The 23,845-nt window shown below is 31.4% G+C and overlaps 2 protein-coding genes across 5 annotated transcripts; both read right to left on the bottom strand.

The window, feature by feature from the left end:
- Positions 1-1,087: 1,087 nt before the first annotated feature.
- On the bottom strand, positions 1,088-16,136 carry LOC134283522 (probable serine/threonine-protein kinase tsuA). Of its 4 annotated transcripts, none has more exons than XM_062766033.1 (6): positions 15,967-16,136; positions 7,536-7,646; positions 5,232-6,692; positions 2,031-2,087; positions 1,757-1,792; positions 1,088-1,621 (listed from the first exon to the last, which is right to left on the bottom strand). In XM_062766033.1, exons 2-5 carry the CDS (start codon positions 7,588-7,590, stop codon positions 1,785-1,787), a joined length of 1,581 nt encoding a protein of 526 aa, XP_062622017.1. In that variant the 5' UTR covers positions 7,591-7,646; positions 15,967-16,136; the 3' UTR covers positions 1,088-1,621; positions 1,757-1,784. The 4 variants fall into 4 exon arrangements, with proteins under 4 accessions (XP_062622017.1, XP_062622018.1, XP_062622020.1 ...); XM_062766034.1 differs by lacking the exon at positions 15,967-16,136 and adding an exon at positions 9,707-9,803; XM_062766036.1 differs by lacking the exon at positions 15,967-16,136 and adding an exon at positions 8,666-8,685.
- A 4,188-nt stretch (positions 16,137-20,324) lies between these two features.
- Positions 20,325-22,904, bottom strand: LOC134283498 (cannabinoid receptor 1-like). Its single transcript, XM_062765951.1, has 2 exons — positions 22,513-22,904; positions 20,325-21,161 (listed from the first exon to the last, which is right to left on the bottom strand). Exons 1-2 carry the CDS (start codon positions 22,887-22,889, stop codon positions 20,957-20,959), a joined length of 582 nt encoding a protein of 193 aa, XP_062621935.1. The 5' UTR covers positions 22,890-22,904; the 3' UTR covers positions 20,325-20,956.
- Between the last annotated feature and the right edge of the window lie 941 nt (positions 22,905-23,845).

Raw genomic sequence — 23,845 nt, forward strand, 5'->3', positions numbered from 1 at the left:
AAACGTCAGTCATACTTGAAATCATATTGTAATCATAAGTCCTGAGGATCGTTCACATTCCAAATTTTCATTACTGATCTAACGGAGGGAGTTCATTTTTGAAGAAATATTTAGTGAATAAAAGGTGAATTAAAAAATCAAGGGTGAAGCAACAATGCGCATTTATAAAATATTTTCGTCATTTTAATGCAGACATAAAGAGCACACAGAACTAAAGATACAGATTTATTTAATCAAATAATATAATTTTTGATAAAGTTTACATGAAGCCATTTCTTCTTTGGTTATTTCAAAGGGAAACAACTAACATCCGGTATTCAGCTGTCTTTTTCTAAGAAATATATTAATCGCGTGAAATGTCTACATATCACATCTATGGAGTAAATTTATTATTAAATGTAGTAGTTACCGTAGAATTATTTTCAAATTTAACTTTTTAAAATCACTAATAAAATGCAGTGAAGAACAATGAACTTGCAAATTGGACCTTAATTTTGCACAATATTAATTAGCAAAACATAAAATATAATTATAATTATGCGACTGTCAAAGAAATGTCACTTTTTAATAGACAAAAGTGACATAGCATGATATTTTAGAAACAATTAGCATTTTCTAAGGTATGAATAGGGAATTTCCTTTCTACCATAAAAATATTATTATCATAGATATATATCAATAAGCCAATTATGTTTTCAACTCATAATATATATGTTACACATATATTATGGCATTTTAATATCTTTCCAATATGTTTTTACTTTCTCATAACCTGAAACAATTGGATAAGCTATTGAATTCTAAAATGTATATGGAAAGAATACCAATACTATTTGCCACACACCTTGTTTTTGATCTGATAAGGTACTTAGTATTTAATTTAATAAAAAAAAGACTTCTCTTTTTTATTAATTTAGTTTTTATCTAATTTGCGTATCTCTAGACCAAATATTCATTTCCAAAGTTTTATATATTTAGTAAGCCAAGACAGATTTTTTTTACAACATATTTCCATGTTTTTTGCTAGTATGTAACAATACTATTGAGACTTCAAATTCTAAAAACGAAAACACTTGAACAAGTTGAAAAGGGTTCGTTAAAAACAATTTAATTCACAAATCATATGTACATATCAGAAAACAACAATAATAAATAGATAAAAAAAGAAGAAAAATTCTTCTTGTCAGGACTAAATGTTAACTTGACTTGATAGAGAAATTTATCGGAAATAGATATTAAGAGTATGATTTAAGACATTGAAAACACTGTCTCGAGTCGTATCATAAAATTTAACCCGTTCATGTAATTATTTAATAAGACCTTCTACATAAATGTATTAGTGTTAAAACATAAGTCAGAAGTATCTTAAGAGAAAATGCATTTACATTACCACTAAAACTGTTTGTGTCGCCAGATTTTTCAGCTAAAAAGGGCAGACATGAATATCAAATTTAAATTTTATTTCACTTTGAGTGTATTTTTTTCACTAATATTGCTTAATATGCTATCCATTCAGAATGGACATAGATTAGAATAAACTATATACATCTGCATTCGAAACTCCGTTATTTTGTTAAGACTTCATCTTCTTGGAGGAAAAATCAAAGAAACCTGTCACCACCTGATAAGAAAAACATGGGAGAAAAGATAGAAATAAGTTCCAACAAAGCAGGTATTGGTTGACAAGCAACACATTCAGATGATTGATGTTCAAACTATTTTGTAGTTTGATGTTTTCCTCATCATGACAACTTACCATTTAAATTCTGCGCCCCAGGCCTTTCTTATACACCTGGAAAAGGTAGATAAAACATAGATAATCAAACAGACTTTTTTATCTAAATATTTAATTTTTTATAAATTTCAATAAGTCCTTAAAACAATCATTTGAATTAATTTAACTCTGCCTAAAAATCTCAAAGAAAGAAATGTGAAAGTAAATAAAATGAATAAATAGAAGTCGTGAGCTTTATTGTAAGGTAAATATTAAACAACAAGCACAGAAAGTGATGAATACTGCTGAAAAATACCTCTAAATCCTGAAGGATTCTGTAGGAAGGACTCAAATAGGTTCTGAAGCTCTGTTCCTGATAATATAAAAACAGTCAACACTCAATCACTAAATTTTTCTTTGTCAATTCTTATAATTTCATATGTATTCATAACTCCTTTAGTTTCTTTTTTCGATTCTAAGTCAAATACCCTTAAAATCAAACTATAGAACATAGCTGGTCTTTTGAACCCACAATAATAATCACATCAAACCATTTTAAAGAGGGGTATTAATTTTCAAAAAGTTCATCCTTATTTTAAAAAATATCCGATTGGAAATGCCACACATTTTTTACAAAGTAAACGTACTACGAGGGTTGTCCCATAAAATCGTGGACAAAGCGTTTTTCTCGAAAAGTAATGGGCGCACTAAGCTGAAATTTTCAGTAAATGTTTATTCATCATATTTAAGTGAATCATAATGTTTTTGATAATATATATTCAAAAATAAAGATTTTATTCTGCTTGAATGTGCACAAAAGTCCTACGGCGCACTTAAAAATAAGGTTAATTAGAGAAGACATAAAAATTAATTCGTAATAAAAGTTTTCAATACATAAGATTAGGATGAAAATTATCCATTCACATTTTAATCAATTCTGTCGTCTTTTTAAAAAATTCAAAGGTTAATTTTTAGTTTCCCGAGCATTTGAAATGGGAAAGTAATATGGCGACTTTTTATGACGTTACGGCGCACCGGAGAGCAGTTCAGATAGATTAGGATGTTGTTATGACGCCTTAAGAGATATACAGAAGAAAGAAAATATGAAAAACAGATCTTTAGTATATAAATGAAATGAAAGTTTTCTTAGTGAAGTCTTCGTGATGTACTGCCATTTGTAATAGCAAAGGACGCTGTTTTCGTCGATGTGAGATTCTCTTTTAGTTGAATGATGGTAAGAATACTGTCTGTAACTTGCTAATAAATATTCAGAAGATCGCATGAGTGTGCCACATTGGTTTCTTTACTGGTTATAGATACTCACATATGTAAATCAATAAAATTTCTAAATTTAAGTGGGGCTTATCCTACTTTAAGTTTAGCAAAGATGAAAAAGACACTTTGACGTTATCATTGTAGGGCGAAAACATAATATAAAATATCACACTATGCATATATCTATTTGAAATTTGCTATGTATATTTATAATTTATCAACTAAAAAGTGGTGAAAATTTCAGAACGCAGTGATGATTATTTTTCAAACTAGACAACTTGTCCACGATTTTACGGGACAACCCTCGTATATAGAATATAAACAAATACGTTTGTAAGTTTTCTCATATGAGGGTATTTCGTTTCGAATAGTTACTATAACAAAGGGTGTAGCAAAAAGTTGCTTTGAAAAACCACACTATAACCAAACTAATTAAACAATGCTACAATCCTTTTGTTTCCCAAACATGAAATTGGGGAATCGATAACATGGTAGGTTCTGGGAAAACTGCAAAAACAACTAAGGACAACAATAAATATCCAGTCTTGTATATACTGATTGATTCTTAACAAAAAATCATACGAATGAATTTAAATTAAACTTGATATGTGAAAATTGACAAGGAAGTACGTGTTTCCTCAGTACATATATCTCAAAAAAATTAGAGCTATGTTATACAGATGAATTTCACCACATTGACACATTTGGATTTTTTATAGAAAAGTTATTCTCGCTCTGGAATTAAAATTGTTTCAAAATCTAACAGAAAGGGTTTCACATATTTTTCAGTTATTTTTTATGTACAAACACAGTCTGAATAAAAAAAATGTTAAAATTTCATGTGACATGTATAAAAATTCATAATAATTCAAGGAAAACTAATTCATTTCAAAATAAAATGTCAATTTCAGACTTTTGAGGCTCTTCATAAAAGACAAGCTTTGATTACTACTGCTTTGTATTTCCGGTTAAACGTTTCTTGAAGTAAAACGTTTATGTAACCTGGATTTGTAATAACTACTAATGAACATGCTCATGCAGACTTACGCTGATTCCATTGTTGTTGAAATGCATTCCCAAAAAATCCTGATTTCAAAATAATGAAATAATAGGTTTTTTTCTAGAACACAATGATTACATCTATGTTACCTATCACATGATTTTCACTATGGTTGATTATATAAAGCTAAGTGTATTTTAATTTCAGTGCACTGGACATCAATCAAGAATATCGGAAGATCTGAAGATAGTTGTAAATCATTGCGACAAAAATAAAATGGCACAAAGATCAGAAAGTATACAGATAATTATTCCAAAGACATCAAAATGCCCTCAACGCATCAGGAAATACATTCTAGAAACATGCATCTATTCGTTTTGCATTTATACACGTTTTAGATGATTTGATTCATTATGTACCTTATATCATTAACATTCCAATTCCATTAGTGATCAGTGATATGCTCGATAAAGAAATGCATGAATTGATAACAATGAAGTTATTCGTTTTATTATTTAGACAAATTTGTTAATTTGCAATCAAGGCACGAGTTCGATTGAATTGCCTACAGCGTAGCATTGCAAACAATAAAGAAATCACGAGCTCATTAACAATTTTATTATACATGTAAATCATTTTTATTGATTACTTTTCTTTTTCTTGTGATATGTATATTATTATAAATTTAGAACGAATTCTAGACAATAATGACTTTATTATTATTATTATTATTATTATTATTATTATTTAGTTTAACACAATGTTTAAGTTTCAATTTAGATTTTTTTTTCTCTTACGAATCATAGTACGCCGTAAACTTAAAATACCTAATATAAAGGATTCATGGAGGGTCATTCCTGCAATTAATTAAACAATTTAATGATATCGACTGGTTGTGAACGGGTAAGAATATTTTTCTGGTATTTCAATCATTTATAGGTTTGTAATCTTTAGAATTTTTTTTCCACATCGACTTAATCTAGATTCATTCTCAACTATGTCTTTTGCTTCCAAATTTTAGCAGTAAGGCCTTTTTTTTTACAACAATTCTTTAACGATTCAAAAGATCATTCAAAGAACAGCTCGAAAATAAAAATATCTTTAAAAAAAGACAAAACAAGATAACGAATAGCCCTTCTTAAGCTATCTATTTGAAGGTTATAATTAGGCCAAGAATGTAATGTAGAGAATGAACATCACCGTTTACTGATTCTTTCACGAGTTTACGTATATGTTACTTACCGGTTGTTGGGGAAGTCCCAGATGACGTTCCCGCTGCACTACTTGGCTGTTCCTGTCCGGTTCCTGTAGAACTGAAAGGATCTACTGGAGGAATTGCAGGAACCACGGGCTCTGAAGGGACTGCATTGTTTCCTGAACTTCCGGTTCCGGTGGATGCAAATGGTCCTCCAGCATTGGCCTCTTGATTCACTTTGTTTGTAAAATTAGAAGACACTTGAGTGATATATTCTTCAATTATTGCATCCTGTGTGCCTTCTTCGAATAACCTTTCAGCAATAACGTTGCCATTTTCATCTTTAATAGTGATAAGGGTGTGGCTAATTTCAGGGTTTCGTTGCATTGTTTCACCATTAGCTAAGGTGCCAGTTTCTCCTCCTGTTGCAAGTGGAGATCCAAACCTCTCCAAAGCTTGCTGATTTGTGAGATGTCCATCAATAGTATGCTCTGATGTTGATGGACCAAGATTAACACTTCCTGGTTGGATTGTTTCTAGTCCAGGTGATACAGGATTTGCATTCGTGTTTGGTGATCCTGGGGCAGCTGGAAGTGAACGAATGATGTTTGTAGATGACACCGGTAAGGAGTTAGGAGGAATTTGCCACGGGTTAACGACTGGGGGCACCGGAGTTAGATTCACCGGTGGTACAACAGGCTGTGATGCAGATTGTTGATTTATTTGGGTGTTTTGAACTGCTTGTCCTTGTTGTTGCTGTTGCTGAAGCGCCGCTTCTAATGCCTGTTGTCTCCTTATTAGAGACTGTTGTAACTGTAATCTTTGACGTTGTAAATCTAACATTTGTTGTTGTTGTTGTTGTTGTTGTTGCTGCTGCTGTTGTTGTTGTTGTTGCTGCTGCTGCTGTTGTCGAGATAATGCCGCCGAGTTATCGGTTGAACCAGGAAGAGTTGAACCCGGCCTGTTTTGTCCAAATGAAGGCGGAGTTTGACTGAATGGGGAAATACCTGACACACGGGACTGTGGATTTCTTCGGGCAAATAAATCCACTGGAAACTGGGGAATGTTTCTCATTTGTTGAAAATTTGAAAAATCGTTTTGCAATGTATCCAGACTGTTTCTATTCACTGGTCTTAGAAACCTATTTTGATTTTGCTGTGCAAAATTATTTGGTAAACGGTTGTCTGGGGGATTTGAATTTGGGGTTCGCTGCACCGCACCAAATGGAGGTCTAACTAAATCGTTAGGTTGTCTATTGTTGGAAGGACCTGTATTTCTGTTATTATTATTATTATTGATTCTGTCCGACGTCTGTCTTCCAGGAATCGCCCTGTCGTTTCTATTATTATTCCAAAACTGCCGAGGCTGGTTGATTGCATTTCGCAGTGTACCAGATCTCATAGGAAAAGGGGGAAACCTTTGAAATGCCCCTGGCGGAGGTGGACCAAACCTCCTGAAGGGATCGTTTCTGAACATAAATCTTCTATCTCTTTGAGGGAAGAACTGCGCTAAAGAACAAAGAAAATAATATTTTATCCCTTATGTCTATAAAATCATTGTTTTCTTGATTTAATGACGTGGAAATTTATGACAATTTTTTTTATTCAAAAACGATAGGAAAATTCATGTGCAGAAGATCAAATGTTCTCTATTATGTTGAAATAGCACTTCCTCGTCTAGGACATTATTCAATGATTCACTGAGTTACAATCAATGTTCTGATTTCTGTTTGACAGTTTTATTGGTGCTTAACATTGGGTGAAACACATTAAGAATTGAATAAGTCAGCGAATTCATATTTAAGAATTTTGAGAGAAAAAAGAAAGAAATCTTTATTAATTACCAAAATTTTTAACCAATTATCAAACAGTCTATGGTTTACCATTTTCTTCATTTTTTAAGAGCAAAACCTTTAACCTTTCTTATTACAAAACATTACATCATAAATCTTACGTTTGCTAAATAATGCTAAATGTTATCTTGGTTGCAATAAACAATTTAGTTTCATTAAATGATTAATTGCTTACAGATCTTTTGAAACCATGTTACCATTTACCATCCTCTTAGTCATTTATGCATCTTTTTTTTTCAAATATAGAATACTTTTAATGGGAATTCGTGTTTCCATTTTTTTGGATCAAGCGGAAAGGTCACTTTAATTTTCTTCATCTCAATCTATCTATTTCAATTTTTTTGTAATTAAGGTAAATAAATACTTTTTTTTTAAAATGCCTTCTCATTCTGTTAGCTTTACTTTGTTTTGCAACTTATCTCAATCCAATAATTTTTTTTAGTTGAAATAAACATAATGAAAACAACAACCAATATAGTAGACTTAAACAATCACTTACCATTCGTATAAAGGAGACCCTCTAAAAGAATCAGACACAAGGGTAATAGATGCATTGTCTCTTAATTAAGGAGTGAACACAACTTAGCACCTATCGTCTTAAAGGTAAACCCTGCAAATAGAAAGCACAGCAGGAAATTACAATCTGTCGTTTCAACAAACAAATGTTACCATCACTGTAATTTAAAATCCAAAGTATGTCGTCAAGAACGAAATCAAGCATGGAGAAAAATTGACGGAAATTACCTTTACAACGGAGATATAACAAAACGCTGTCAGAACGTAAAAAAATGAAAGCACAAATCAGAATTTAACCATTTTCTAAATATTATTATTTATAAGGTACTGTGTACTATGTTGTTTAAAAACTCAAAGAAAACAATAAAAATACATTATAAAGACCCACATCCGTTTATGTGTTTTTATTAATGCTTTACGTAGGAAAAGAAGGTTTTCTTAATTATCTAGCATTAATAAGAGTCATTAATTGCGGTTTTTGTAAAATTAATATTCTATCATATAAAGTCATATATTATGTAAATTTCACAATCATTATGTGTCTTTTTTGATATTAAACTACAACTGATAGAAAGAAACATACACTTACATATAAAGATAAAGTCTTAATAGTATGTCAATATATGACAAAAATACTTACATGAGAAATAAATTAGAGAATAATGAACAGAACGTCATCAAGAACTTAAGTTACAACGCTACTACCAATAATACAAAAATAGATTTTAATGATACTATACGATTTTGAATTAGTTAATTACTCCATTTTCTCTATATTTGTATTATTCAATACCTTTTTTATGTTTTTGAAAATGAACTATTTTTAAATATCCTACAGAGTTGCTTGATAGTCAGAGTTTAAGTCATCCTGTTTTGAAGTTTTTTTTTATATTTACTAGTATATGAAATCATATGTTTCACCATTCATTGAATCTCGAAAACAATTAATGGCTTATATTGGCTTACAATAAGTAATAATCAATAAAGTAATTTAAAACAACCTACTAATGAACCGTAATAATAACAAACTTTATTTGTGAAGTCTACAAAAATCTTTTGCCAAAACAAATTCACAATCAATTTGACTGAAATCAAATATCAGCTGAGACATACTTGTAACTCACTGCATAAAAAGTTCCAAATATTATAGACCTCCAGCAGAACACAATACGCAAGTTTTGAATTTTTTTTTGGGACAGTTATTTATATATTGAATACATTGCATCATCGATATACTGGTTTATCATAACTACATGCTTGTAGGATGTAATTTACAACTCGAGAATAACCAAATTAATGTAAAGGCGTAAATTTTTAAAGCAAAGAAATCGTAATAAAAAAGAAAATATCAGTGGAATAACTTTTCAATAAACATATATTTAATAATACGGTACAAATGCATCTGATCATCACACGTCGGCAATCTAAATGACACACTGATTTTTTCCTTATTATAACTTCAAAAAACCCACTAACTTTTTAAGAGAAACTGTTTAAAATCAGTTACTTTTAATAAGGACTACGGTGTTTCTTTCGTTTTAGTACCCTATATTTGAAGTTAATTTGTAAATATGCATAGTTGAGCTTGATAAAATCATCAAATGCATCACTGCTTAACATTATTATCTTTCTATAGCATTTAATAAATTTTAAAAACCATAAATATCGTTCATTTATTTATGCATGTTTGTATACATAATACAGAAACAACCTGTCCCACCTCGATGCTGAAATGGATACTTTTCACGCCTCTATCGTAGGAGAGTTACAATCTCGAAACTCCCGTATTGAAATAATTCCAAGTCAAAAAATAGGAGCTGTATAAACTTGAATTATGTAAAACATCATCCGAAACTACAATATTGTTTTACACCATTCAATACGTTAGATTAATCGAAATCTGCATCCACATGTCAAAAGTTCGGAATAGTGTTTGGTTAGAGTGGCCACAATGGGCGTCAAGGTTAGGGCAGGATCCTTGGTTAATGAGACAAGTTTAAGACATCCTAAAGACATCAATTATTACTGGTCCAATGCCCTCCTCGATTCATTTCATCCGGAAATGAACGGTATGCATCCAATGCACAGAACCCACCTACAGGTGAAAATATAATCTTTTGTTTATCAGTTTATCTATATGAAACATACGTGTACCTTTGAGAGGGTTTTTTGTAGAAAAGGAAATTTAGCTGCGGTCCAAAAAGGGTCAATAGTTCAAAAATGGGGTTTCCAGGAAACTCGGATGATTTTACAGTATTGGGCAAATCCTGTTGTTACAACTCGCTTGTTCTTCGCCGAAAAACGCTCTATTTATCAAACTGACAAGAAAGGTTCATAGGTATATCCTATTTTGTGGTTTTGAGAAAAATAAAATTTTGACAACTAAATAATAGATGTTCTCTTGATAAAAAGTGAACTCCTGTAGATAAAGGTGCATGGCGTAGAATTTCGGCATGGTATATAATGAATGTCAATACTGACAATAGGTTAGGAAGAACAAATCGATTATTTATGGCGTGATTGCCGATCAATACTCAATTTCCCATTTTTGGTTAAAACAGACAATGCCTTGATGACATGTGATGACATCAATGGTATAAGTACCGAGAGAGTACCTCATCTCAATATTATCACTCATATGACCCAACTCTTCTTTGGCGCCCATTGTTTTATTCGTAAACAAACTCATTTGTCCAACAAAAGATTAGAACCTTCATAACAAATAAATATATCAAATATGAGGTGCGGAATGAAAATACAGTCATGTACTGAATGTTTATTCGATACTTACATTGATATATTATCAGTGGCACACCAAACTTAATGGTAAGCTGATTTTTATGAGAGGGGAGTTTCATATATTAGCTAAAGGATCATTGCTTATAAATGTAAAGAAAACAAATTTCAAGACATATATTCTTTCAATAAATAAATACTTTGTGATGAACTAACCCAAACATTGAAACCTAGGCCCTTTACCAAGAAAATAGTCCATACTTTTCAGAAATTTTCTCGCTCTTCAACAGGAGATAAAGACTTGACTGCTCTAGGCTAACGAGTGAAGAAGAATGTTTCTGAAGATAAGATTAATTTCGAGTGATTTTGATAAACCAAGGTGGTTAGGACCTTTGAAATTAATTTGCCTCAGTTTAAGTTTTTTAAACCGATCGAGGTAAATTCTGAATCAGTAGGTTCCAAGAGGTTAACAATGTTTATTACTTTACAGACAACGTACTATTGATGCCGTTAAGGAGACAGGTAAGAAAAGGACACCTAAATTACCCATATGATCCATAAAATCTAAATGATAACGTTTGTTTTATATCGTTCGAATGACAATGAATAATTTCAATTTTGTATTTATAATTTTATTCATCCAATTCTATGATATGTTCAGGCGTTTTTTTTAAAAATATAAAATGAAAGTGATTAAAAAATACATCGAACATTAATATCATTCATCTGTTTATCAAACTATAGTTTTGTTAAATGTAATAATAAAAAGAAATTCTAGCGCAAATCTGTACATGGACCTGAATTCATGATCTTGTTGTTTTACGAAATAAACATCTAACAACAAAAGGTTCTGGAGATTGTCAATCTGTGTTCATGTTGTTTTTGTAGCAGGAAAAGTCTTGCACCTTTTGTTTATTACAACTAATTCAATGTATTGAGACACGGACATCCACTTCACATTTGCTTGTTACATGTATCTTGTAGAAAGACGCCCCCTTTGGCTTCACCGAATACTTAAACGTTTTGCACCTTTCATAAAACTACGAGAGCCAAAAAAATATCTCTTGGAAAACTGTGGCGCAGTTTATATTGTTGTGTATTTTGAAGATAATTCACCATTCAGATTCATGTGTTGTTTTTTTTTTTTTTTTTTTAAACAAATCACAGAGTTAACACATGAACTACAAAATGTACCTATTTTACCAAGCATTTATACAATGAATTCACGTAATATTACATTCAAGATTTGCACATAATACGAGAAGGCATCATTTAAACCATCAATTATAATAACAACACTTCTGTTGCATTTTGACTGATGACTGCAAGTTATCTGTGCAGCTCATTAATAGCGATCAATCAAAAAAGTATTTTAATGGGGTCAGCACTTTCACAAAAAAAAATGTACTTTCTATTCTGATTTTACAATCATGCCACAGGATAATGTTTTATTTTTTCCTCTATCTTACATGATAAAAAACACTTTGCAACTGAGAACCAAAAATTAACGAATCCGGATAAGGTCGTATGGTTCACTGAAAAAATCGCGCTTTCACACCATCGTAGTTTGGATAATGCGATAAAGTGTTGACGACATATGGTGCGATGACGCAGAAGCGATGGTGCCAGTGATCGATGCTTAATATGGAAGTGATGGAGCGCAGACGCGATGGTGTTATTGCACTATGGAGCCAGGACGATGGATCCATCGTTTAATAAGACCATCGTCATCACATTGACCCACGTGCACCATCGCGTCATCGTCATATCGCCATTGTTTTATCGTCAACGCGCCATTGCATTATCATACCATCGATCTTTAAGTTTTCAACATGTTGCGATGGTGAACTAAGACTAGTAAGAGTCCTTGTCCAGATTCAATATCAAAAGCCAAACTCACAACATAAACGCATTGATTTATTTGGAACTTTTTTTCTCTGTCTGTGCTCTGCATTTTGAAGACATATTTCTTTACCTTTAACTATCGAAAAAATGCATTCTGATATTTACAAATAACAGCTACATTAAAGATTGATAATGGTAACAAGTATTTAATTGAATATAAAGTTTTATCGGAAAAATTTTCAAGAGATAAAATGTATAGTACAGTTCAGGTGACAAATCACTTTGTCGCATCCAATGTACTTTAATATTCCAAGAACGTTGATCTTGCTTATTGGGAAATACATTTCGTAATCATTCTTTGTCTTAAGGTGTATATATATACATTCGGTTGAAGTAATGCTCTATAATTTACAGTGCCAATGGTCATGCTGGCCTTAAAAGTAGCACGTGATAAAAAAAATTGCATATGCTAATACACATCATTAGGACATACATGTATTGTATTCTGATTTCTTATTATTACCTTCTAAATCAATGCATATATTGATAGTAAGATGCCTAGATAAAGTAGATTGGTAAGGGAAAATTCTACATGAAACTTGTTACTTAATCTTGTTATTGATTAATCAATTTCATAAAATTAGCCTTTACAATGATATACAGTGGGTTTCAGTAAATGTTTAGTCCACCAAGCCTCTTTCTGTAGAGAAAGAGAAACTCCAGAGCAGAGTACAACAATGTATGCATGAGGCGGTGTTATTCAGATTTGGATACTTAAAGATTCAAGAAATCAAGAAAATTTTAACTAACAAATTCCTCAAAAATCAAATACAAGAACATGTACATCAAGACGAACAAAATTTAAAAACTTTAAGCCACCGTTCCCCACAATGAATTAAAGTCAAGGCTTTTGACATCATATACAGCTTCTTTGCAATAACAATGGACCTCTTAAAGTAAAATAGGCCCATTTTGTTATTGGTAGTTTGCAGAATCACTGATTGGTAAAACATTCTTACTGTACACGAAAGTACTACAAAGTTTATATTTAAAAGATGCCTGAGTTTCGATTCTGATTGACAATATCTATGTTCTTTTTGTAGATCAAGTAAACTTCTAGTCTTCCGATAATCCTTCTAAATTGAATTTTAGCCCCCTTATTAGCAAACTTATGATTTATTCATTCAAAGCAAGATTAATTTGAAAAACACGAAAATAACACTTTTTTAAGCAGTGAACGCTATTCAACATTCTGATAAGTAGAATACTAACAGTATTTAAACTTTCTATTTCTACGTTGATTCAATATACATATGTAACCCTTTGAACTCGAAATAAAAGACAATACGCACTCTGACACATTTGATTCATAGTTAGATATATTACTAGAAAAATATACCTTACACCTAACAACAAAGCTGAATAATAAACGTAATGATAACTTTTAATTATCAACTTCCCTTATTTCACATGCAACATACCATTATCCCCTGCATATGTAGTTTACAGCAAAACTCGGTTATAACGAAGTCACAGGGACCTATGAAATTACTTCGCTATATCCGTAATTCGTTATAACCGTATAAGAAATTCATTAAATTTATATAGTTGGGGATCCAAGATGACTTCGCTATATCCGTAAATTCGCAATATCCGTGTTCGTACTAAGCGAGTTTTGCTGTATATATTCGTGTTGATTCAGTATGCAAGAAGATGAACTATGTTCATTTCGCGAATTAAGGTAATGGTCGATGCAATGACCTTGTCAGCAAAGACAATCTGGCATAAATTGAAGTGTTTTTTTTTCTCATACTTATAGTTAAGCCATTGCTTATACACAAAATTGTCTACGGATTATTATGTTTCCCGTAATCATGACAAGGAGCACACAGCATTGATCGGTTAAATAATAATTGACAGCGGATGCTTATGTCTCCGTGGCACCGAATCCCGACCTTGTGTTTGATTTGCTCCCAATTTGCACTGTTTCAATGAATTCTTAACCTTTATTACATATCACTATCGAAATATTTCATTTATTTTCCATATATATGTACTAGTACTTTGCAACAGACTGATACATGAAAACTCTTACTCTACTCGTTATTTATATAAACAAGATTTCTAAGATTCCTTTGCAATAAATTTTTTGTTTATATTTTCATACAAGATAACTATAAGAAGATGAACTTTATAAGCTAAAATTAGATCTACAAATAAAATTTGATAATTTTTCATTTTCTACACATTTTTATAAAAAGAAACGGTGTCAGTATGTAAAATTAAGAATAAAATAAAAGTTTCTGAATATAAAATAGATTACCTTAGAGTTCGCGAAAGTATGACTCAATACTCTGCATCAAAGCTAATTTATCACGAATTGTGTAGGCGCATCATTGATCTTAAACGAGTTGGTGGGCTTTCAAAACTGAAATATATTTCTAAACTATTTTGATTTTGCGAAACAAATATTTGGCATGTGATGACCGTTGGACATGATATCAGCTATTTTCGGTAACTGGTATTTATTTTGGATGATTATTAAATCAGGAAAGACATAAATCTTTAGGGAAGAGTTACTTTTTCTGGTAACCTAGATTTGTTTTAAAGTTGTTGACAATTCAGTCTATACATTTGAATGAAAAAAAATATACTTAATTCCATAACTTTGAGTATTATCTACAAAAGAACTATAAATTTATAAACTTGATTAAATTCAAGAGATGTAATACGTAAGGCCAGGTAAAATTAATCTTTAGATTCTCATCCTAATTTGCTAAAAAATTGGGGCGGGTGGGCGGATTTTATTTTTTATTTTTTACAATTATTAAATTATAAGGATCAACAAAACATGGATGCCTCGTACACATTCTTTTTCATTATGTTAATACAAATATGATTAGATTTAATTCTTTTCATATTCTTTTAAATATTCAAAGAAAATTCTTGCTTTAAAAATTAAATATTTATTGTTAATTAACAAATTATCAAGTACAACATTATACGGCACACCCTGAACAAAATGAGGTGGGAATACCGATAAACTGTGTGTGCGTGACTTAAAATTCTTATTTTGCAAAATCTATATAAATGTTCTAATAATTAATCTACTGAAAAATCTAGGCCTTCTCTAAAGTCTGTTGACAACATTGTTGTTTTTTTTTTTCAAAGCAAAATCACACACAGCTGGAGATCGTTATATATAACTTGACTAGGTGTCATTTTCCTCGTCTATTTTTACTTAGTTACAATCTCTCTAAATACTTGCTCCTGTCAGTGATGGTATCTAGATGTGTTTATGCTATTTTTTCTTCTCTGTCTTCTCTATACTGACAAATTATCTTTTCCTTACATATTTAAACCGATTTTCTCCATTCTTCACATGGCTCCTTTGCTATAAATAGCGACACGCGACTTTTAATACAGACGGGAGATAACTCTTAAACTTTGACCCAAATTCTTGCTGAATAAAAATACATGAAAATACCTTTATTAACACCCAAAAATCAAAATAAAAAACATCGGGGCGGGACACTTTGAGAGGGGCGGGCGGGGATGAGAATCTAAAGATTAATTTTATATGGCCTAATGTAAAGTCGAAAAATGGTTATAATTATATAAACAGTTGGAACTAAAACAGTTCTTCATTGGTTGACATGAAATTATATAACTAACGTCATTTTCTTATCCCCAAAATGAAAGGACAACAAAAGTGAACACATATAATAATAACGTTGCACTGGTAAGGATAGTGTTGTCATATTATAAATTTTAGATTTACTGCACGCGGTAAATTAAAATTTACAATTTGATCGTGATATTTGACATCTTACCCTTATTCTTGCATAATTTTTATCCGCTTCTCCAGTTCTTAATTATCCGTATATCCTAATTAATCAATTCAACTATTAAAGACTCTTCTGGCTTCGCCGAACGTAAATCGCATTTTTGATTCATATAACCAATTCCATTTACCGAGAAAACCTGGTAATTAATACAACATAACTATAGAGTTTGAGCATGTAAAAAAATCCCTGGAATAGACCAAATATCAATATGCAGCGAACTGCAGAAAGGTGTTGTAATGGCGTGATATTATGTACGACAATTGGTCTTGTCTGACGTTTCCCTCGGGCAACAAAGCTTCGGGCTTGTCTGCAGAACTTGTGTCGAATTAACCATTACAGGCATCTATAAATCTATAGCATCTATAAATCGGACAAGGGACCAATTGATAAGATTGATTGAATTCTACGTGAAGAAGTTTTGGTGTTTTATGTGCATACCATGTATGTTATGATTACTAAAAACATAAGTATACTAGTCATGTTATTTATCTGAGTAATGATATATTTTATCTGAAGAGTGTCCAGTCTTTGTAACTCTAAGACAATCATGCTTTTGCCGGAATTTGAAATCCCCAGGAAGACAAAGAAGAACAACCCAATGTCTTCAACTCGCATATAATTTTAGATAAAATATTCCTAAATTCATGGAATTAACATAATTTATATTTTAAATAGACAAAAAAATTGACTTAAAAAAATGTTTGAACTTTTGAAAACATTTTGAGCTTCCAAATGCACTTAGTTTAGCCTTTTACAAAAAATTGAAACAAAGTGATCAAACCAAATTTAATATTATTTTGTTTCTCAAGCTCATATGGATATCAAACTTTTATCTCTCTTTGTAATGAACTTTGAAATAAAAAAGTAACAGTGGTGTACTATTTCACATGAGAAAGATGTTAAAGGCTAGAAGATGTCATCTATATTATGATTATTTATGATCTACCAAATGACAAAAATAGCATCGACAGACACACTTTTTACCGTGATTTAAGAGACACATTTAATTACTGAATTATTTACGTAACATAATTACTGATTAACGAACCTAACAAGTGGACATCTTTTAATGCAGGAGAACAAACTTATTTTAGATATTTAGATTTCCCCTAGAAAAAAAGCGTCAGCGGCGGAAAAATTACACAAATTTTTTTTTGATCCACCACTGTTCTCTTTCAAAGGAAGTTAAATTGAAAATCATTTTTCATGTATATTTTTGTGTTAAGACTTCTTGAATAGATCTATATTTTATAAACTTGAACCTTGGTCATAACTGACGCAAAAGTAGTGATAAGGTCTTCATATTTAACTAGTGTATTTCTTTTTAAAATTCCATTCCTTGGTTACCATCAATTTTAACCCTATGACTTTCGCCTACTTTTGAAAAACTTTAATCCTTGGTCATTACTTAAAATGGTTTATGCTAGGTCTTGTATATTTAACTTGTGTATTTTTGAGACATGTTCCATCTTTAATTACCAATATTTCGTATCTTTTGACCTTGTATTTGAGAAACTTAAGCCTTTGCATTGAGCACCTTTATCATAGTCTGAACGTTCAAAATCTGCATTCTCTAAAATGTACGTACAAGTGTTTGAGTATCGCAAGGCCTTCAACTCTTCTTGACAACTACATGTATACTTCTGATTAATTATTTAATTCAATACAAGCACATCTTTTCCAGACATACTAGTCAGAAATAATTTATCTCGCTTCTAATCAATAAAATGGAAATAAATCTACTTCATGTTTATTAAGAAATTTTAGTTCCTTGGTTTCTTATTATTTCACAAAATAAATTTATATTAATAAAAGTTGAGCAAGATATATTGAGCTTCTAAACTCATTTAACTTTTCACACAAGTATCAACTAACACAAAAAAGTGTGAAAAAATATGACAGGTTTATTTATCATCTTCTCTTATTTTAATATGAACCTTTGTCTTCTTAAAACATAGCCCACTTGTTTCTCTGTCTATGTTTTTTTCCTGATCTTTTAGAAGGGGGCTTATTTGCAAAAATTACTTTTGATAATTCATAGCTGAAAGAATGGCGGATGCCACCAATTTGCATTTTTCTCTGTAAATATCAATCTTATTCTTTGCCTGTGTGAAGAAGTCCTTTCTGCATTTTTTTTTTCATTTCTTCAGTTATCTCAGAACTAGGAAATATAAATATCAAGAAGTTATTAAACTAACACTACACTATTAACAAATTCTTATTCGCAAAGATCAGATATCTGAAACAATGGAAGGTTACAACTTTTCAGTAAAACATCTTCCTACATGTAGAACAAAACACATAATTATACATGTAGAACAAAACAACCAAAGAGCACTTCCCAACTCTAATACAAGGAGTCAGAAAATGGTCTCTTTCTCTGGACATTTCTTCCTCTGAAAAAAGATAAAACTGTAATTTCCTGTTACAAAGGTCCCTGGCTTTATATTCTTGTTCTCTCGCCTTTCTTCTCCTGAGTCAACACACGGGATACCAATAGCTTCCACGATCAAATCACTGTTAAGGATGGCTTTTACATTCCTGTGTCAGAGTTCCGATTTGTATTGAAAAATTAATTAAAAAATCTATATAGATTTTATTTAAACTTGTGATTACCTCGTTCTTTATACAATTGATACTATTTGTCTACAAATATCACACAGTAAGATGAAAAAGCCAAATGTCTGATAGGTTATTGTAGCTCAACAAAGACGTAAAACATATAATTATGATAACATGTCGATGTGCATGGATGTTTTTTTTTTCTGAAAACTTATGTTGGTTACCCATTTTTTGTATTTTTATATTGTTCTATTTTCTTGTAAGAAGAATAATGACAGAAGTATTTGCCATCTGTTTAACTTCGCGCCTCTTCAGCAATGAAGCTTCCTGCGATTGGTAAATGTTCAAACACGTGATTTGCAATTAAAACAGTAAGCCACATACTGAAGTGGTCTTAATCAGATATGGATGTTTAAAAATTCCAAGGAACTTTTTGAAAATTTGAAATAACAAAAATTTATCTCAATCAACAACATAAAAGCTTACAACTTTATCGACAACCATTTCCTGCAATATCATAAATTCCGGGATTTTTGATTTCATTGACAGCTTTTTTTTTCGATAAAAATGGAACTCGTAAATGTATTTTCTTTGTCACTGATCATTTGCAAAATCATTTTGTAAAAACATTCCGGTTTGTATTCACATGAAGAAGAAGTTGTCCAAAATTTCATACGTGAAAAAAAGAAAACACCATTACTGTGTCCTTCAACTCGACATTTACTAGTTGGATATATCGATGACGTATTGTCAATTTACAATGGTTATTCCCATTATTATAACGTTATGGTATTTCCAAATGAGCTTTTAATAAAAGATACCACAGAATTTGACAAATTTGTTTCATATTTGGATATTTTACTTGAAAAAACCATAAATGGTAATCTAACTAGCAAGCTTTATGATGAAGGTGAAGACTTCTACTTTTCTATCGTCAACTTCCCTTACTTATGGAGCAATATACCTTCATGACTTGCATAAGGAATTTGTATCTCATGTTTGATGCGATATGCAAGAGCATGCTCTACATATGAAAAAAAATTTCTAAAATGTTGGTTACTGACAAACAAGATGATGATTTATTCAGAAACAAGAATATCAGCAGTCTCTTTCAAAGCCATCCATCGTTTCGTTAGTTCTATGGTCGATACAATGACTTAGCAAATACAATTCATCATAAAATCAAATGCTGACTGATGTTTTTCATACTAATTGTTCCGTCATTATTCACACATTGAATTGTTTATGAATGTTTCTTTATTTCTTAATCATCACAAGTAGTAAATGTACAAGGCGGATATAACCAGCTGACGGGGAATGCTCACTCCTCCATGGTACATGTACCTGATCCCACCTCTGATGTTTTGAATGTCTGTGATTGCTCTGCTCCGAATTTGTGTTGTTTAAAGAACTTCTGAGTCTGAATACTGATCGTGATGCCAATATAATTCATTTAGAAGGCAATGCTTTAGGTAATTTGTGGGAAAATTCTTGAACCAAAACTTTTGAAGTTTTTGAAGCTTTTGAAGCCAAATACTAGAATGTCTAATGAAGATGTGTTTTCACAAGATGTTAACGTTTTAACTATAAAAAAAAACGTGCACATTTACTAGAATTGTATTTGTAAAACACATGTTCTCTTTCTGTGCCCTTGCTGGTTTAATTTTATTCACATGTGCATGGTTAACTCATTCTATTATCCGTAAGTATGTTATCTACTACGTACCTGGTTTCGAGTGAATGAACTGAACATAATCAATTGATGAAAAAACAAAAAACACTAGACTTTGTACACTTTAATGAGACTAAAATGACAACATATGACAACAGAATACGAATAACCGACAATCCTTTGCGCACTCATTTCGGATTAAAATGATATATTGGTACAGGAAACTGAATCACCCTGTGTCTGCTACTGATGTTTATTTTCTGTTAACTATAAAATTGAATTACAAATCAAGATCTTTGTTAATTTGTGTCATACTGCGCAATTGATATATCACGGCGAATATGCACTACGAAAACCAATTAGGATCCATCTCAAGACATTAATGTCATATCCCTGTCATTTAAATATGAAAGTGAAGACATGCATCTGCAACAACCAGAAGTACATGTACATAGAATGTATTGCACAAAGCGATTGTAAATATAAAACTCAGTGAATTCACAATACATGTCCTTTTTAAAATTACATATATTAAAAGAGTCATTGCATGAGTTTATGAGATCGTGCAAAGGAGTGAGGGGGTCGTTTTAGTTCAAACTGGAGGCATCCATTTTTTGTTTGTATAATCTGTCCTTAAGGTATTTTTAGACCATATCATTTTATTTAATTTTTTTTTCGTTGATTTCGGAACTTTAGTTCAAAGGATTTCATTCTCAAATGTAATCAATTTAAATCAGTGGGTTAATAACGACTCGATTCTTCGCCGTTTGATGTATTGGACAACCTTTCCTGTCCATAGCAACCAAACAATTTTTGGCATCCTTTTCTGAAGTCTTGTCGCTGGTAGGCGTAGATGAAAGGGTTCACCACGCTGTTGAAGATTCCAAGAAACACAAGCCAGCTAGAGAGGTTGAAGCTAAAATCCGAGGTTATACCAAAACCATATCTGGAATTCATAAAAAAGAAAGATTAGAACACAAATAAGTAATAAAAAAAGGAAATTTTCTCTTCTGAAAAGTTAAGGGTCCTCCACACACCCAAAGCTTATGTTCTCATATTATTGAGCATTACTTTTAACAAGCATATCAACCTTTAAAAACTGTCCAGGGATTAAAATTTAATTTATACTGATTTTTTAAAATAATTATTTCACAAGTTTCAAGAAATTTTTCCCAAGGCGTTTTCATACCTAGCACAACAAGTTTTGTCTTACCCTTTTGTATATTTTTAGGGTCACAGAATAACCATAAAACTTAGTTTAATCGATCAACATATTTTTTACAGAAATTTATCTTATTTATGAAAAGTACATAAAACTCATTTTCTCTAAAGTATATCTCGAGAAAAATCAATAAGGACTATTTTGTAGAGAAGAAACATTAATGAATTAGATTACATCAAAAATTGAATTAAAATTAAATGCACTGATGTAGATAAAACATTTTCAAAATCTTTGGTATATCAAAGTTCCTTTTTGGAGTTATCTTTCCTGTTGCGCGGGACTCAAAAAATTTGGCAAGTCTCCGCATACGACACCACACTATATTTCGTAATTAGTGGCCACTGAACTGGACAGATGTTAAAGAGGAAAGCTAGAAACAAACACTATTTTATCAATATTTATAAACACACAATGAGATAATGTATTATTGAAACGCACAAATTAGTGTGCCGAAATTTCAACTATCAAAACAGACTCGGTTGATTAGCCTGAAAGTATAAATAACCTAAACGTTTCTCGTCATACCCGGTACCTATTTTTTACGAATTACTATGTAACATAATCCAAGACGTCTCTTGTTCTTTTATTTAAAAAAAAACCCACATCTTTTTCCATCGGTCACTCCGTGTTCATGCCATGTGTTCATTGTTTACAAACGGTGCTAGGCCAAATCGTCCATCCGTACATTAGATAAAACCGGAAGTAAAAATCTTTTTTCTCTATATACGTTACATGGTGTGGAGGACCCTTAATTTGGATTTTAAAAAAAATATGAAGCATCTACAAAAAGTATTGCATTATTGCAAGATATTCATAATTTGATAAGATGATAACAAAATTATGAATAGTGTCATCTTTGAAATTCGATTTCCAGCAGTTGCTGCCAGTTAGCATCAATCTTTATACGTGAAATGGAGTCTTTCAATTTTTCTTAGATTGTTTTGTTTTGCGATTCAATCACAAATGATCTTTTCTGTATCTACAAATTTCGGTTAAAAGAAATCAACAATATTATAAAAGACCAAGAAATATTTTAAAAGACAAAATATAAAATAAAACAAAATTATATTCTTACCGTATTTGATACACTTTGTAAGGACTCCAACTCACGATGAGAGCCAAAGTGACGTAGCCCATCACTTTAGCTGAGCGGATGTTCTTTATAATTTTTCTGTTGCGTTCATTGTCAGGACCCTCCGTTGCTTTCTTTAAGGATTTGGCGTACACTTGTCGAGCTTTCCTTAAAATCAGACCATACAGAAAGACCGAGATAACCATGCAGGAATACTCAGTGACACCAGACACGAGATACAACCAGTCGTGCAAAAGGTAGGCAAAGCTGCATCGGACACCTTTCTCCCAGTCATTAAAGTACACGAAAGGTAAAGCAGCTATAATGAAAGAGAATATCCACAAACTGGCAATCAATGAATTTACAACTGATGGTGTCATAATACGTCTGTACAGAACATTATGACAAATGGCAATGTATCGATCAAAAGTTGTGAATCCGGCAGCAAGTTGAGAAGCCAAAGTCATCATGGATACTATTTGAAATCGTAATAGACAAGTGTACATGTTTTTGGACAGTTCTCGAAAGAACAGATAAAATATCTGAGAACCTGAGGATATGCCCACACAAAAATCAGCCACGGCCAGGCAAAGAATAAACTTAGTTGTTGCAGACATGGGCTTCATGTACCGGCTGAAAACCATACCAACAATGCCGTTCCCTAAGCAAGCTACGACAAAAACGAGCATCTGAAGAGAGGTGAAGACAATTAGAATGGTAGGAATTCCTTGGCTAGACGAAGAGGAAGGAAGTACGGTTGAATTTTCTTCATTGATATTCATTTTTAAATTAAGAAGCGATTAAATTAACATTAATTCTAAAATATTTTTTTTTTACAAAATCGTTTCACTGGAATCTCAGAGGCATGCACAAGATCTCATTAAAAGATGAAGCTTGCTACATGAACTAAGCAAGTGACAACTTCACAGCTGTGAAATAAATTTATACCGCAGAAAATTGTATCACGTGATAACTTGAGAAATCTGAAAGGCGGTAAACCTATATGGATCTTTTGATAAGAAGGGGAGCGTTTATGGGTGTGGTGTGTAAATTGTGATCAAATGTAAGTAGCGATGCATAGGTCATTTTATAAAGTTCTTTAAACTGAAGCTTTAGTGTTTTGAGTACATGTATATTTGTCTAAAGAAAAATCTAAACGATTAGATATCAATGAAATGCAAAAAAAAATTATAGATAGAGATTGTTTTATTTCACATTTTATTAATTTGATAAATGAAATAATGAAATGAAATTAATTTGATCAATAAAATATATTAGAATTACCAAGTCAATTTTAAAAAAATGCCTGTCCATTCTTTAGAATTGTATATTTTTT

The sequence above is a fragment of the Saccostrea cucullata genome, unplaced genomic scaffold, assembly GCF_032062105.1.
Source record: "Saccostrea cucullata isolate Sc308-1 unplaced genomic scaffold, CSIRO_AGI_Scuc_v1 ctg162, whole genome shotgun sequence".
NCBI classification, from domain to species: Eukaryota; Metazoa; Mollusca; class Bivalvia; order Ostreida; family Ostreidae; genus Saccostrea; species Saccostrea cuccullata.